The following is an 18227-nucleotide window of genomic DNA, read 5'->3' on the forward strand; positions in this document are numbered from 1 at the left end:
CACATTTTCTTTTAGCCATTTCTGAAATCAGGGTCAAAAGCAGCCACAAGAGATCATCTGCCTCAAGACAGAATCAACTGTACAAACGATATGTTCCTGATCAAACATCCCTGTAACAGAACCCCTAATCCCTGGAAATTTGTTTTCATAGAAAAGTAAAGATGGAACACTGTTTAACCCATATAGTATATATATATATTTCATGCAAAAAATAATTCCTCAGTGAGACAGAATGGAGGTAAATATGCACCATTCAAACCAGAATCATAATCCTTTTCACACAAAATTCAGTGAGAATATTTCTCTTATTTTTCAAAGGGAGGACAATCAAGCCAAGGCTTTCTTCACCTGCACAAATGGGAAAATGGATCTATATCTGAAAACATCATTAAAACAAGGGCTTGCATCTCTTGTTGATAGAGGTTGCCCAGTGAAATTGTGGAGTCTCCCTCTCTGAAGACATTCAAAACCCACCTGGACATGTTCCTGTGTAACCTGCTCTACTGATCCTGCCTTGGCAAGGAGGTTGGACAAGATGATCTCCAGAGGTACCTTCCAACTCTAACAATTCTATGATTCTGTGATATTCCCACTGCACCAGTTCTTACCACTCCTTGGAATAAGAACTAAAATTATATATATTTCAAGAATCTTGTCTTACATTTTCAGAAAAGTGACCATTTATTATGTTTTCTTACCTTCTATCATTATTCCAGCATGATGCTGTGGAATGTGTTGGTTCCAGCCCTGAGTTACAGGTATGGCTCACAGCTCTTCCTTTCTTCTGAAAGGCGAAGAATACATAGGTAATATCTCCTGATGCCTCTGGAAAGGTCTTTAGACAACAATTCCAGATGCAATAAAGTTTCTTCCCTGTCAAGTAAAACTGCTATATGTGAAGAATTCTGTTAATGCAATGTTATGATTGAGATTTTCAATAAACCACAGTCGGGGAAGCCTAAATTTTGCCTCTTGCAGCAAATCTAAAAAAGTGCATTTAAGCATCTGAAAAAAAAGAAAAAAACTAAAGGAAAACACAAAAAGCATTGCAGACAACTGTGTGCAGGGCTGACTACAAAACCTGAAATCAGTGAGAACTATTCCATTGGTTTCCAATTGGTTTTAGGTAACATCCTTATTTTTGATTTTTTTTTCTTCAATATTAATGAAGGCAATATTATTTTCTGAACATATCTGTGTTTATGCTGGCCATATCTTCAACTTCCTTACCATCATTCCTCTATGCTTCTCCAAAGGAGACCTAAAAGCATGTTCTAAAAAGGCCAGAAGTTACAGGACTATCCTGAGTCTTCCCTGTAAAAACAGCCTAAAACCTGTGAGGATCTTTACATTTTCCAAAATAGGACAAGGATGAAGGAGGCAGAGCATATAGAGACACAAACCCCCAGTGCAGACAATGGTATGAGAAACTACCGTTGACACCATTATAATCTCAAATCCTATTAAGCATTTTATTAAAATGTGGGCGTAAGAAACATTTAAAAATATACATTCATTATCAGAGGAATTTTTTCAAATATGTGAAGGACACTTACCATCAAGTACTCAGCTGTTATCTTTTAAAACTGATATTCAGCAAGTATAAATGACCATAACTCCACTGATGTTAATGGATTTACGGAGGCTAGAGAGCCAGAGAAAGTGAGTTTTGAATAATCTAATAGTAAAAGCAAGGAATAATGATCTCAGATGTACCATCACCACACACCATGCTGCTCACAAACAGACCAGCATGACATGGCCAAACTTTCCCAAGGAAAAATCTATATCTGCGCTATGAAAAAGCATGAACACTTCAATCTCAAGGCCCTCTCTTCTGAGAATTTGAAAGCATCGGACAAGACAGGTTTATAAAAGACAAATGGTGATCTTGTGCTTAAGATGGGAGCCTGATTTTTTTCCCTAGCTTTGTCTCAACTTCCCTATGGCCTCAAGCAAGGTCTACTAGCAGTAATGGCAGTAAAAGGTTACAAACCCACTTTTGAGCATAGCTGTGGGAAGTACTTCAAAGTTCCCTAAAGATGAAAAAAACTTAAAAGTGGGATGGAAAAAATAGATCAACTGAGCAAGAAGGGTTACTGGTAAAATTCAGTGTCTGTGTTAGGCTTATTACTGATAAGATAAGAATGAATCTGGAAATTGAGAGCAAAAATGGTGCACTTAAAATTAGGCCTACATCAGCTAAATAATAAGGCCAGTTTATTCCACCTGTGTACAGTTTTAGGAAACAAAACTCCAGAAATCAAAATTGCAAGAGATTTGCAGAGGAACTCTGAAAAGTATGATACAATTTCCAACTTGGTTCTGAGAATCTTCCCCTCTGCTGAGCTTCAGCTATGGGGGAATGTAGTGGGTTGGCTTTTGGATTTTTTAGGCCTTCCTTAGCAACGGGGTCAGAAATCTAAGGAAGTATTCCATACCATCCTTTAACGTAACACAACATATAAAAAGGCGCAGATAAGAGAGTTCGCTCTCTTCTCTCTGCTGGTGGCTGAAGGTGACAGGTCTCTCTGCAGACAGTCTTTGCTTGTATAGGCCAAAGCCTGTTGCTCAGACCTGCCATTATTTCCGGTTCCCTTCGGGAGGTGTGGGGAGTTGGTTGGTGCTTTGCACGGTTCTGCTGTCTCATTCAGGGAAGTATGTAATTCTTTTTTGTTTTATTTGTTTGTTCGCTAGCTCTCTGTTAGTGGTGTATATTTAGAGGATATTTGTTTTAGGCTTTTTATCCCTGTTTCCGCCTCCCTTTTCCCTTTTTCCCCCCTCAGGAGTTCCCTATTGTGTGTACAATATACTCAAATTGTATATATAATTGTAGATATATGTAAATATATATTTTTTATATAATCCCATTTTCATCCGGACTTCCTTCAGTTTTTCTGTGGTTCGGTTTTTTTCCTCTCTTGAGAGAGCGGGAGTGGGGAGGAGACAGCCTGGACTCAGCAGGAGAGCCAGGCCAAACTTACACAGGGGACAAAGGCAAAATCATCCCAGGTGAACCTGGCCATTAGCAGCAGGATGTTAGCGTGGCACTCCTGACAAGTGCACCGGTTGGTGCACTTCTCTGTCACGATACTCCTTTTCATGCTTACCTTTCACCCAATACTCAAACCATGTTAAAACAGCATTATGGATTAAGGTGGCCTATTCCATTCCACTGTCCAAGAATAACCAACCCAAGACAGAAAGCTGACTGGGATGAACAAATCAGGTTTCGATCAAAGCGATAAGCTGGAATCCAACAAAGCAGTAACTGGTAGACCCAGTCTGCTCTCCCAGTGTCTTTCTTCATAATAGCCTGAGCATTTCAAAGAATGTGCACCCTCACATCTTGCTAACTCTCCTGTTTTTATACTAGTTGGTCTGCGTATATTTTCCAGAGTTAGTCTGACTGCTTTGCCTATGTTTCAGCTCATCCAGATACAGGCCAGCTTCTGTCCAGAAGCCTTGTGGATGCATTAGCACTGTACTGTGCCTGAGCTATGGTATCCTCCACAGGCTCGTTAACCAAGGCATCACACCATGCTAACTAACTTCACAGTTCCCAGATGCACATTGCCTTGCCTCAGGCCACCTCAAAGCAGAACGAACATGTGACTGTCTCCATCAACTTGTGTAAGCAAACACAATTTTAATTCTGTAACTTTAAAGTTCTTTGAATTCTTTATGCATACCAAATAATAATAACTGGTTATAATTATAGGCAAGAGTCTCACATTGCCATGCAGCCAGCATTTCTAATGCAAAACTGTTACTCTGTATGGATATGCACTCAAATAAGAAAAAGGAAACTATTTTATAAAAACGGTGCATGAAACCTAAAGACATCATTATATAATAAAATAGCCTCAAAATCTGATGTATTTTCTTGCTTATCCAGAAATCAGCATATATTAACTTCTGATATTTGAAAAGCTTTTGTTCCCAACTAATAAAATGAGAGCAGAACAGACCTTGAAACCATCTTAAAGTAATGGAAGATTTAACAAGAAAATAAGATACTTCTAGTCTAGAAAAAATGTGAGCGTATTAATAATAGATGATCCAGCACTACTCAGCATGATGTAGAGGTCCGTGAAATGTTACAAAGCTAAGTCTCGTGCTAGTGAAATGCTGGCTGGTAACACTGACAAAGCCAGTATGTGGGAAAGAAATCTTCCCTTGAGGACGTCCAATGGGTGTATTCTCAACCACAACACTTTTCAGATTAGAAGAGGGTACTCATTTTTGCAGGCTTCCTAATGGTACATTACAGTGACTTCATCTAATGGCACCCCCTAATAGTGCTTGCACTTACCAGCCCAGTCAGTAACACAGCTGCATCAGTTACAGCTTGATCCCTCTGGGTAGTGATGCCATTGAGTGAGGACATCAGTATCTGTAACTCCTGATGTTCTCTGTGGGAGATGAGGTTACTCATTCCAACACAGGAGGTGCTCAACACTTAGCACAGTCAGACTGGTATGCCTCTGAGAGTTTATGTTCTTCAAAGTCACAGAGATTACCCCTTAAAAGCAGCATAATTTATCGCCTTAGTTTTAGAGGAAGAGAACTGAATGTGAACTGGCTGCCTTGCAAATTCCTCTTCTGCCTAGATAGCCGGGATTCTCTGTCAGATGTGCTTTTGTCATTCAGAGAAAATGCAACAATTAAAGTTTGCCACCCAAGAGATTAGGATTTCTTCTTATTATTCCAGTGAATATATTGTAATTTTTTTGACATTTCCAGTTAACAAAAACTGAATTGCACAAATAAGTTGACAAAGGTGATATAAGAAGAAACCCATGAACTCATGGTTCTTTTAGTGCCAATTAAACAGTGCTTCCATCAGCAGAAACAAAACTCTTCCATAACTTAAAACTGTCCCTTCCCTGTATGTAGATGGTCAGCTCCAGTACTTGGGGGACACTTGTTTATTTTCCCATTCTCCAGAAGGCCCTTAAGAGACTGACTCCTATCTTCCAAAAGAGTCTGTGTCCAGAGGTGACAACACAAGGGGGACTCCCCAACTAAGCATGCAGTCAGTGCCGGAGTATGTATTTGCAAGTCTCATTCTGCAGAAGAGCTCATTCTGTTGGGATCAACTCAAATCTGTCAACTCCTGAAAACAATCTTTCCAAAAGAGACATTCCTTCTGAAACAGAGAGGTATTTTTGCCTTTGCAATGTATTTTAGCACCTCCAAACCACTTTTTAAAAAGCACACAATTAAAAAGAAATGTGTTTTCCAGATTATGAGCCCACACAAATGCAGAGAATTTGCCTATGAAGATGTTACTATGCTCATAGTCACATGTGGCCAATATAAAAAAAAAAAGAAATTATGGTGACTGCACACAGAAACAGTGAAGAAGCACCAAGCATAAAACCAGGCTAAACTACAACTCCAGAGACTTTCTGTACAGCATAAAACAAAACATTTGCATGCTTTCTTTTCTGACTCCATTACCTGTTTTGGTTTGTAAGTGCTTGAGGCAGGTTGTATCTCAGATACACATCCTAGTTCAGAGCAAACTTCAGCTGCAGTGTGCTTCAAATGATCTTTAAAAGTGCAAACTCAGCAGTGGACTTATAGGCCATTATTTACTGCAGCTTCTCGACAGATGAATAAGCACAGTGAAGCCGCAGTAGTACTGGAGCACTCCAGTACATCTGGAATGTGCACTAACTATAGTCCAGCCTAGAAATCTAATCACAGTCTAGAAATCCCACAGAAAACTAAGAGATTCATATGGCCAAGAATTTCACTGGTCAGGTACACCAAGTGAACCAAATATGTAAGAAATCTAAATAATAAATAATTAAATCAATAAATCTAAAATTAAAATACCAGAATCTCAGTTGCTCAGGTTAACCTTGACACTCTTTTGAGCTCAAGGTACTGCAGAAACAGTTCTTCAGCTTTCAGTGCAAGTAAGTATCACATACTGGCTGAATGCTGAAACCTGTAACCTCTCATAGACACAAAAAATGCAATTAAACTGTTTGATACCAGCTTCTCCCACTCTTTCTAGATGGTCCAGGCTCACTAAATGCGATCAAAAGAGGTTACATGTGGTATTGCTCTCCCACCATCACACAATCACTTCTTTTCAAAACACAAGGTGTGTAGAAAACGTCAGCAGATCAAGGTGGATAGAGGTTTAGCACCCGTCCCACAACAGAACAAGCAACCAGGTCCATGTACCTATGTGATGGGACTCAGTAGCATCCTGGTGAGGCTGCTCCACACCCTGCATTACCACTGTGCAAGGCAGCACACCACATCTCAGCTGCACAAGCTACATTTTGAAAGAGTCATCAGAGCATTCAATTGATTACAGTTGTACAGATTAACAGATGTAACGATGTAACTGTTAAAATGTAAACACACTTATCTTCATGATGTCTAACTCATGGAAAAAAAAACATATTAGAGAAATGAAGGGCTTCGTCACTTAATCCAATTTAAATAAACTTTGGAACTTTGTGGTTCCTTCTGGCACAACTCAGTCAGCTTTGGCTTTAATCAAACCACTGTGACTAAATTATTCATTAGTAATATACAACTTAAAGCCATTCATGGCATCTAATATACTTCAATATATTTAAACTCATCTGTGACATTTGAATGAAGTTTGTATTTATGCTACTGTCATTCATACGTCTAATTTGTCATTGTAAATTTAAAAAAGGCACTTTTTTCAGTCCATCCCAACACTACTATTGCAAGTCCTCTAACAACTGCATTACAGTAAATGACATTACTAATTCATCTATCCAGTATCACTTGTTCACATTCCCTTCTTTTCTGAACTAACCAGACCTTTCTATATTGCTGTGAAACCAACATCATGTGAAGAACCACAAATAACTGTGGCATACACTAAAAGAAAACTTACTTTGTATAGATGAAAATCACTCAGATAAGCACAACGTACTGTGCCCATTTACAGCAACGAGTAAACTTTAACAGTCTTGACTTCTCTAGGGAAACAGATCTGAATCCTACTATGATAAACAGATGAAGATCAGAATTTGGAAATTGCTCTGAAACAACTGGGATGAGAGTTGGGAACAAATCATCTGGCTCCAGAAAAAGAGAGGAACAGGAAAATGGAAAATAGCATATCATTTCACAGCTAGGCATTGGAGCCAAGAGCTTCCTATTGATGAGAACAGAAAGAAGAAGAATGAGGCTGAGCACAAACCTGTGACTTTGACCAGCATAAGAATTAAGTGGAATCAGTGGTAATTGGCAAAAATGTCTTCCAAATCTGGGCAGTTTTAAGGCTTCCTGAATGCCCATGTTGATGAGTACACTAAAACAAGTATCTTACAAATGTACAGCTGGCTGATTATAGACTTACTAAAGAAATCTTCAGTAGTTCAAGGGATCTCCATGAGAAGACCATCTATCTTCAGCTTTCTGAGTAGCTCCATCTGCACTAGAGGACAGAGAGGCTTTCCAGGTTTCTATGATACAAATTATTCAATCAGTAGAAAAAGCAAGGTTTCTGTTACAGTTAAAGTATAAACACACTTACCGTGATGATGTCTACTTAAGTCATGAAATAAATACATACTAGAGAAATGAAACACTCTGCTCACTCTGCAATAGAAAGATACAGCAAGCTTCTAGTAGGAAAAAATAAATAGCTCACAAGCAGAAGCAAAACTATATATTTTTGTGATGTTATTCCTGCATTATAATGCACTGCAGTTTCCAGCTTTAGAATTCTTCAGCTTTTTATTCCTTGATTGTGGAAACTAAACTTCCAGAAGGATTTTTCTTTATGAACCCCATTTTAACAGAATCCTGATTCCAAAATGCATTTAGACATGAGCTCTTTTCAGTCCATCTAAGAAATTGCACTTAATTGCCCTTGGGTTTTTTGTTGGGTTTTGTTGGGGGGGGATTTGTTTTTGGTTTTTGTTTTTGTTTCAGGGGTTTTTTTGCTTTTGTAGGTATGCACAGTATCAGCCAACAAGGATTTATGTGTCTATTCACTTTCCCTGTGACTTGTGCTGAGCTTCAGTTGCATGCTCCTAAGCTCCAAAAGTACTTTGTTCACAGGAGGTTCCGGGAACTGGCAACAGGGCAGTGAAGTTGCAGCATTCCCAGGACAACAGAGAGTATTCAAGGCTCAACCAAAGGCAAAAACTAAAATTGGATGAGAAACACTGCCAGTCATTCCGATCTCCCTAGAAAATATCATCATAATACGATTTTAGTCCCCTGGTAATTTTTATTCAAAGAGTCTGACACTAACACAGTTACTTTAAAATAGAATAGTGAGAAACTAGAAACAGTGGTATGTTAGAGAAGATGAATAAAAATCTTTTCCTTAATATCTGGTTTTCAGTGAAACCTTGGGCAGGAATTCCTCCCACACACAGAAGCAACTTTCATCTGTCTGCTGAAGAGGGTTTCCACATCCCACTTTCTTAACACTCATCTAAATGCACCTTTCTACACTTTTCATCCCATGTTGCCACATAATCTCCATCACTATAAAACTATTTCAGGATCTTTCTGCTCATCTCTTAATTATTGTTATTACTACTTGACTATATCTGTATCTTCTTTGGTGTGTGTCAAAACCTTCCTTAGAGAAGTTCCATTTGACTCTTTATATATATTTATACTTACTCTCAGCCAGAACCTCTGTACTGACTAAATTAAAAAAAAAAAGCCACCTTTCTATCAACTCCCTTTGGAGAGATCTGTGGGATAACCAACTGTGATTATTTAGGAGAGTCACTCTCAATATAAATAATTTGTTTATAATTATCTTCCTTTTTCATTTCATAAAATTTTCAATTTTACTTCTTTGTGATGTTAATTTTTGTAAGGGATATTTGTCTGGCCAAAACTGTATTAAGTTGTTAATTAAATTGTTGTATTAAGTAGAAAACTTTCTTTTTTCCTTTTACTGTAATGCTGGCATTCACTAGGTAGAAGGTTCACTGCTGCTTTTGCTTGAACCTGTCATTATAAAGAGACTTCATGTAAAAGAATGACTTTCAGCAACTTTATTGAGAATTGTAGGGCATTCAGCAACTTGTAAGAACAAGTCCCAAATCACCACAGCATTAAAAAATCCATCTGAGCTGAGATTACATGCAAGATATGGCTGTGTTTGAAGAAAGACAAGATGATAAGGAAGTACAGTAAAAAGTAAAAAGTCTAAAATAAAATCTTTTACTACCATTTCATTATCGGGGTCTTAAGCACTCTGTTTGTTCCTGAGATCAGAGAACAGTGATTAAATTCAGCTTACCACTGTCTTTTAGAGACCTACCAAAGGCATGGATCTATAGCAAGATTACAAAGATTTCACTGGTCACACATGGAAGAAAAAAAAAGCCCGCGACATACTAAAAACTGACTTAGTGATGCTGGCATGGCTCTGTCAAGGAATTGCAAGTCTCACTAAGTGCAGCAGTCCATGATCTAAACCTGCTGGCATATCCTTCAGGAAAGTACGCATTAACTGCTCTTGAGAGATGGGAAGAAAACTGTTTCATCTTGGACAAAGCCAAGCTGCTTCAAGATTCAAAATGAGACACTTTCCATTTGCTGCTGCCTGATTTCTATTTTCAAGGCAAAATGTACTAAATATAAAGCAGAAAGACCAATTAAAAAGATGAAATTTACACAAAATCATCAAAATTAAATTACATCAAAATGAAAAATAATGTTAAGTTATAAAGTTTACAAAGATATCATGTCCAGTATGAGCAAAGGTAGTGCAAAATTCATTGAGCTATGCTGCTAGCACCTGCTAGCACAGAAGATGACCTGAGGAAACGTGCGCAAAAAGATCACTTCGGTCTTCACACTACCGTGCCCACCAACCTTCACCCTTCTAAAAGCTGGAAATTGGGACTAACATAGAGATGACATTTTTATACTGATGGTCTAGCAAGACCAGTAGCATTTAATATAAATATTTCATAATGACATTTGCCCTCATCTAACTTGCAATGAGTTTCAAAATGTGACCTAGAGTTGAAAAACCCTGTTTCATATTATTAGTTTCCTGAACCAAACTTATTACTGATCCTTTGTATTATTTATCTGGAACCAAAAATGTGCAGTTCATTTCCCTGTACGGATAAAAATAACAGGCTCTTAGTCCAAAAATGACTGCTTAGCAATTAATTACAAGGCTGAATGAATAAAATATATTTTGCTTCAATATTAATGAGTTTGAAAGATCTGATATACTACATTGTATCACAGAATTGTTACTTGTGAAATTATAAATGACAAGGTCATCACAGGTACTTCTCATTTACTTTAACAGTGAAGTTTGACACTAAGAATACTGAATAATAGAATTGTTATTGCCATATCAAGACTATTTCCACAGTATTACAAATGCAACAAATTAAGAAACTAGAGGCCCTTATTCCTTTTGCTCTGGCAAGATCCTATAATCACAGGATAACCTAAGTTGCAAGGAATCTCTACAGGTCATCTGGTAAAACCTTTATTCATAGCAGGGCCAAAATCAACATCAGATAAACTTCTTTTACATGAGGTTTTTAAGAGCTATGTTCAGCTGGATTTTTAATTTATTCAAGAATAGAGTTTCCAAAAGTTCTCTCAAAAACATGATCAAATGATCTCACTGATTTTTTTTCCTAGTATTCAATCAGAATTTCCTTCATGTTGCATCCTAGGTCCTCTGTCTCTCCTCTTCACACAAGCACATCCAAAAAGCAAACATCTTAGCAATAACTGTATGGAATGCATTATTTATTCCAGTCTCAATCAAGTGAAATACAAAACCTCCACTCACTTTTCTTGTACAATATCAGGGCCAATGATTGATGTGACTGATTTGACTCCTTCTTTGGTCATCTAATCAATTAAATTCATTTATTTATGTGAAAATTATTTTGGATATCATAGAGGAGCCAAAATGCAACACTTTTATCAAAAAATTAAGGAATTGTGATTTTATCACTTATTTGTCAGTTTACCAGATTGTCCCTAAAACTAAACAGGCCACTTTGTACCCAAAAGATTCAGGTAAGATACAGATTGAAAACATGATGTAATATTACCTAGTCTTACAAATTTTTATTTCAGATCCAAATGTCACAAAACTAGTAAGATTTAAACACCACCTAATATACTGCAAGCACAGTTGATCCCAGATGATCTCTAAATATAAACACAGAATTTGTTCAAGTTCTGCAAGTTCTACCCAAATTCCATTTAGATCCACCAATACTATCCTTCTGAATTCCAATAATTTTCAAAAACACAATATTGGTTTCTTAGTCCCAAGAACTGTGTCTTGAACGTAGCAGATCTTGAAATTGAAGCAGATCATCAGCATATCTGAATGTTCTTAAAATAGATATTTCCAAAACTTACTGATCTTACAAATAGGGAGAACAGCTATATAATTCACAATTTTCAGTGGATTAACTGCCATTATTATAATTGAAATCTTAACTCTTTCACTTCATCACTGTAAAAACATTCATTAAATGTTTATATGACAATTAACCATTAGTCATAGAGCAGACAGGAATTGTAGAAAAATAGCCTGCTGTGGTGGATGGAGCCTAAAACTAATCAAGAGCTGCAAGGGTCCTTCTAGAAATTCACCCAGTTGAGAAATTTCAGAGAGCCCTGAAAGTTCATGGTTCCTCAAGTTTTGAATTTCTAATTTTGGAACACTGAACTGAAAGAAGTCTTACATGCAGCTTTGGCAGGAGGGGATTTCACTACTGAACCTGAATTTCTGTTGCATGGAAAGGTTAAATCCTAAAATGCTGATGTTTTGGGAATGTGTTTTACTAGCAGGTAACTCTCAACAATTGTGTAAAAATAAAACAAAATCACGAAGTGGAAAACTTAATGTTAGTTGTTACTCTTTTGTCTCTGGTGAGAGAAATCATAAAAATTATATAGCGTAATACATTTTGTGGATTGTGAATATTTAACTCAAGTAGTTCTATTGGATGAAGCACATTACTTCCAATCTTCAGGTTTGCAATGCAATTATACACCCATACAACAAGCATATCAGCCTCTTAGGCACAGCCACCAGCAATGGGTACAGGTTTTGGGGATGTTATTTGACTTAACAGAGGAAAACACCTCTGAAAACACCTCAGCTGCTGTAATAGAAAGGGCAACATCCTGCAGCCAGGATGTTCAGGGCTAAAATCCCAAGCCTCCTCCATCCTTGCTAGCACAATAGGCACCCCTCATACTTCCTCCTCTTTTATCAGTGGACAGACGTTTCATCTCCAGATCAATGGGCTGGTGATTCTTTAACCAACACAAAAAAGATGCAGGAATTTACTGGTTCAAAGACTTTACTTTCTCAAATTTATCAAATCCCTTGAATCCCTGAGCTGTTAACTGAATAACTGGTATCTGTCTGTTCTAACATACAAGCATCAAGAGTCAAAATCATAAGTAAGAGTGTCTAGTCCTACAAAGTATTTTAAAATGAGATGAAAATCTATGCATGGCATATATCACTTCTGCACGTAACTGCTGACATTTCATGATGTACAGTAACAAATGTTAAACGTCATCATTCAATCTAATGGATATAGTCTCCAAACCTAAGGATTTACATACGTCAGTATATTTAATGTTAATGGCAATCATAAACATAAATCTTTTGAATATTGAGAAGGATTAGTCTGTTAAAATGACCAACTGCACTCCCTAAACAATCACTAGTACTTAGTGCACTACAATCACATTAGTACTAGTCAAACAATCACTAGTCGAAACAGTGTGGTCTGCTGACACTTAAAATATTTGGAAAGTAACAGGTAAAATAGGCCTATTTTACACTAACTATAACTGGATAAACTATACACTTCTAAATCAAGACCTACAAAATGAACACAGTACAGAGGAGTCCAAGGATAAACACATGAAATGAAATTGTCTAATTTCACACTTTCCACACGCTTTCCATCAACCTTCCCTTCACTGCTTCGAAAATCTCATTCACCATCTCTGTTATTTAGAGTTTTTTGTGGTTGTTTATCTGTATGCTTCTAGGTCCCAAAAACTTCCACTTATTGTAAATGTTGAAACAAAATTATCCTGCAATGGTAGTTTCTCAGAAACACATTTTCAAAGCAGTACAAAGGTTTCACTGTGTGACACATATTAACATCAATTGGACTCACACAGCTAAATCTCACTGCAAATCATTGTCAATTTACCCCTTCCAGAACTTAATATTTTTTGAATTTGTTTTATTTTACAAACATTTTCATCTTACAATGTTTTATAGTAGTGTTTCATACACTAGTACAGGCATAGTCTCTGGTAGCTGCTTTAATTTTCTAGTACAGACAAGGCCAACATTTCAGACTTCTAGTGGCACCAGTAAGAATTATGGCTGTAATCCAAAGAATTCATATATCTTTATGATGTATTTTCCCAATGTATACATAAGTCCTAATAGTCTTAATGACAGATTTATGCACAAACAGATACACATACACTTCTGACTTCTTTGCTTGACAATATTGGCAATGGTATATGACAATGTTTCAGTCAGGAAGAGCAAAACAGTGAAGGATCAAGGGCAGCAGGGGTGGTGGGCAAGATTCAGCCCTCCTACACAAAATTCCCCTGACTTTCAGAAGCAGAATCCACCTGAAGGGATTCTACAAAACCATGAGACTAACAGCTTTTCCTGAACTTGTACCATTTAGCCTTCCATCTCAATGATTTTTTTGCAGAATCCTGTATTACACATAATGATATGGATTCACGTCTATGAATGAAGTTATCATTAAATGATAGAAGACTAACTACAGACTATCCTTGGGATTACCGAATTAAGCATTTAAATGTGCTTATTATAGAAAAGTAAAAGCTGTCAGTCAAAAATAAACAATTTCATGGATCAAAACATAACTGAAAACTGGTATTATTGCCATTTTTATGTCAAAATCCTCTGACAAACAGCACTGAAAATTACAAACAAATCCCCTTGCAGTTAATACACTTAATGGGTTAACATTAGAGAAAAGGTATTTTATTGACTGTCATGCAATAACTGCTGTTCTCTTCACTTATGCCTAGGCTACCTGTTTATACATTGCTGGGATGAATGGGGCAAAAGTTAGAAAAGACAAAAGTTTCAAAGAATCAAAAAACTGTGCTTTGAGAACACTAAACAATGTACCTTTCTTTAGAATAAGAACCACATCTTATTTATGAACATGTCTTCAGGGATTTGGCTTTTATATTTCACATCTTATACAAAAGAGAATCTACATAGTACATGCACGCTATAAAAGGTGTTGCCAATCGTGTTTAATAACATATCTCTTTCTCAGGTGATATCTAAAGGCTAATCCCAAGGTTAAGCCTGAACTGTTCCCAGGCCCTTTTCTGATATGACCACAACGTCACTAAGGTGAACAACTTCCTTTTCTAAAATACGTGCCCATCTGCCTCCTTTTCAAAAGTTTTTTCTCAAGACATATAAATCATCAGTACTTCTGAAATTCTACAAATTAGCACTACAACTGCTTTGGATTTTGTAAGACTTAATCTAAATGTCACAAGCACTAATATTTCTTTCAAACTGTCATAAATAGATGCAAGGTAAAATAAAACTTGCTTAATGACAGTGATGCCCAGGGATGCAGTTTTGCTGCATATGCTTTATACTCGTGACCCCTAAGACGTTAGAAAAAGCTCTAAAACTGCCTGTAGCAACAACACGTACATATATAAACTGAACACTGTAACCACTGACATCATGGAAAGTACCTGAGCCTCAAGTTCATGTGTTGTGGTTTAGGAATAGTATTTCCTAATTTAGTAGTCCCACTGAGACCCTCCAAACCACTCAGCCACTGGCTTGCTCCCCCTCTCCTTGCAGGTAGCTGGAGAGCAGAATTGGAGGCACAAAAGGCAAAGATCACGGTTTGGGATAAGAACACTTTACTGGAAACAGCAATGAGATAAGAAAACAAACAGTAACAGCAACAATATTAATAACAAAAGTGTACAAATGAGAGAGTGATTCACATGCAAAATGTTCATTGAGCCCAACCCCACGTGACCACAGCCAGGTTCCCTCCGGCTTGGAACTTGGGCCATAGTATCACGACCAGAAGGAACGCCTTCTCCCCAGAAGAGAATCCCTTTCCCCCACTCCTGGCAAGGCACATGAGGTGCTATAGGCAATGACATGAGGTTGTACAGAATAACCTCCAGGTTCTAGCCATGCCTCCTCCCGGCTGCTGCAAAAAATTAACCCTGTCCTGGCCAGAACCAGAACATCATCTCTACTAGATCACTTCTTGGATATAAAGAAAGATTTCTATTTTTAAATGAAAATAAATTAAAATTACAAAGTTTTGCAAAACACACATTTATCAACACCTGAAAGACACAGATTTGACCGTGGAACATTACTATATAACAGGTAAGTTCAGCAGAAAGAGTTATGCATTGAAGTAATTTTTGAAAGTTGTTATATCATCTGATAGGCCTCTTATAAAACACGAATCTTTTTCTGAAAGACTTTTTATGCATTTCTCTGCAGATTATGGTGTCTATTCGCACTTTACTTCAATTTTTATAGCCTACCAGTAGTTCTACAGAATAGTGAATACAGTTATTATACCCCATAACACACAGAGAGATATATTTGAAGAAATAAGGTTTGTTTCCCCTCCCGCATGCACTGAAGTAAATCAGGAGCAACTCTTCTGCAGTCATTAGGACAAAACTGATGCAAAACAAGAAATAAAAAATACCAGAAACGTATAAAGAACACTTTCCTCACACTTGAAGTACAAATCGCATGCCTCCTCTGCTTTTTAGCAAGGTTGTGCCATTGAGGTACTTATACCACGTAGCTCATCATGCTAAAACACATCTGAATAAGATCCAGGCTCGCACTGCAAACAATGGAAACACACCAGTTTGCACAGGCTAAGAACCTGGTACAAAGCCTTGAAAATGAACGAGGATCTTCAAATAATTGCAATATGTACAATTACTTCTCATGTAAACAGAAGCGATTTCGATGTGGTCTGACAGACAACTAGAAAGATCAGAAAAAGGATGACGAAAACAAAGCAAACAAACAAAAATCCCCACTAACTGCATCCCACTTTTATTCTTTACAGACACACACGCACAAGGAACAACACTAATTTTAAGAGAGATCATGTGGCAAAATGATGACTCTGAGTCACTAGAAAAGAGAAAAATCTTTTAAAACACTCTTGGGACTGGTAACTACTCCTAAAGGAAGAGCATTATTTCATCATCCAGCTAAGGAGCCAGAGGAAGGATTATTGTTGTTTGGCGGCGATTTGTCTCAACAACTCTCTTCTGTAAAATAAATATGCCAACTTCACTAAACAAAGAGAAGAAGCTGCACCTTTTTGTTGTTTCGATTGCACACTGAGGAATATTTAATCAGAAGAAAGGAATCCCAAGAAAAGTCACGGGAGAGGGCCGGCACACACCGTTTTTACACAGGTTAAGAAAAACAGAAAAAGAAAGAGGCGTCGATGCCAGTCCCCGCACTTGCCAAGGCGCCGGCAGCGCCCGGCAGTGCCCAGCCCCGCTGCCGCCCCGCGGGCACCGGCTGCTGCCCATGCGGGGGCACCGTCCGCCTCGCTCTTCCCCTCGGCCTCTACTTTAAGCAGACGGGGGAAGCCCCTGCTCGGCACCAGCGGGGAGCGACACCGCCTCGAAGCGACATCAGGGCGGGGAAGCCGCTCTCCCTTCTACAGGGAGCCCTGACAGCCACCTGGGCTGGTGCGCCGCGGCACCGGCCGGACTCGCCGCTCCCCCCCTGCCCCGGGCGCGGGGCCGCTCTCGCCCCACACCGCCTCGCACCGCAAAACTTACGGACCGGGGCTCGGGGCGCGGAGCGGGCGCGCCGTCGGGGCGGAGGGCACGGACAGCTCCGCGGGCAGGTCAGCGCCGCTCCGCGCCCCCGGCTCCGCGCCCAGGGCGGGGGACAGAGCGCCCGTCCCCTCCCGCCCCCCGCGAAGCCGGAGCGCGCCCCGGCACTCACCAGCTGCAGCGAGCAGAGGAAGATCAGCGTGCAGCGCCCCGTGCAGCAGCCCATGGTGGCAGCCGGAGAGCCGCCGCCGCTCCTCTTCTTCCCTCCCGCGCTGACGCGGCCCCGGAGGCGAGGCGGGGGGCTCACCGCATCCGGACGGAGCGGCCGGGCGTGCGTGTGTCCCCCGCCTCCCGCTGCCTCCCTCCTTTGTGGAGGGGCTTCTCCTCGGCGGCGGGAAGTAGCGCGCCGAGGTCGGCGCGGCCCCGGGGATGGGAGCTGGCGGCAGCGGAGGGCTCTGCCCGGGTCTGGCTCTGGGGAAGGGGCAGGGGCTGGGGGTGGGCGTGTGCGGACCCGGGCGGGGGTGGGCAGAGGGAACGCGGGCAGGGAGGCGGGGGGCGTGCGGGGGAAGGCGGGGGGCGGGCGAGCGCGGACTGTGCGGGATGTGAACGGGAGAGGAGCGGGGGCGGCGGTGGGCTCTCCTCAGGCGCCGTGACGGGGTTCCCCGGGCGGGTATTTTGCAGGGATTTCGGAGGCTCCGAGGGCAGGCGGTGCAGGCATTTCGAAGGCTCCCAGGGCAGGCTGTGCTTGAAGGGGACTTGGCGGGAGGGACGGTGGTCTGCGCGGAGAGCGGCAGCAGGGGCAGCCCGGCGCGGGCCGCTTGTTGCGAGCGCCCGGGGAAAGTTCAGGGGACTTGGCCGGCCGGGGCGGGGAGGGCGGGGAGGGGCGGCTGCCGAGCGGCGGGGCGGGACCGAGCCCGGAGCACCCCCCGGGCGCCAGCCGCGGGCCATTGTTTGGCGCCGCGCTGTGCCGGGGGTGGAGGAAGCGGTCGGGACGCTGGTCCTCAGGGAGTCCCACTGGTATAAGCTGTGTGCCCTCTCCCAGCGGGTGACGGGAGGTATCAGGGAGCCCCCTTCCCCTCCTAGTCCCCCGGCGGTGAGTGCCTGAGGGTGGTACTCGGGCTCTTTGATCCGGGCCGCGGACCGGCGGTGCTGGGGGAAGGGGTTTCCCTCCCTGGCAAGGCCATTGTGCCAGGAAAGCCGCCGGCTCCTGCTGTTCCTCGCGGGTGTGAATGGGAATGGGCTCCGGGGAGAGGGACTCGGCCCCGGCAGTCACCGCTCCGGGCAATGGTAAATCGTAGAGTCTTTCAGGTTGGAAAAGACCTTTAAGATCATCAAGTCCAACA

At 40.7% G+C, this 18227-nt stretch overlaps 1 protein-coding gene and 1 long non-coding RNA gene across 3 annotated transcripts in view; both read right to left on the reverse strand.

Moving 5' to 3' along the window:
- Positions 1 to 1647, reverse strand: part of LOC113978748 — a 45876-nt gene extending 44229 nt beyond the window's left edge. Inside the window, exons 1-2 of the long non-coding RNA XR_003537647.1 lie at positions 1557 to 1647; positions 699 to 784 (exon numbers count right to left, since the gene is read on the reverse strand). This is a non-coding gene — a long non-coding RNA (uncharacterized LOC113978748). The remainder of the gene's footprint in view (positions 1 to 698; positions 785 to 1556) is intronic.
- Positions 1 to 17335, reverse strand: part of NKAIN3 (sodium/potassium transporting ATPase interacting 3) — a 357930-nt gene extending 340595 nt beyond the window's left edge. For both annotated transcript variants that reach the window (XM_027705861.1, XM_027705785.1), the window contains exon 1: positions 17057 to 17335. In XM_027705861.1, coding sequence (XP_027561662.1) covers positions 17057 to 17110 — 54 coding nt within the window. In that variant the 5' untranslated portion in view covers positions 17111 to 17335. The remainder of the gene's footprint in view (positions 1 to 17056) is intronic.
- Between the last annotated feature and the right edge of the window lie 892 nt (positions 17336 to 18227).

This window comes from Neopelma chrysocephalum, unplaced genomic scaffold (assembly GCF_003984885.1).
Source record: "Neopelma chrysocephalum unplaced genomic scaffold, ASM398488v2 Primary Assembly neopelma1_22, whole genome shotgun sequence".
Classification (NCBI taxonomy): domain Eukaryota; kingdom Metazoa; phylum Chordata; class Aves; order Passeriformes; family Pipridae; genus Neopelma; species Neopelma chrysocephalum.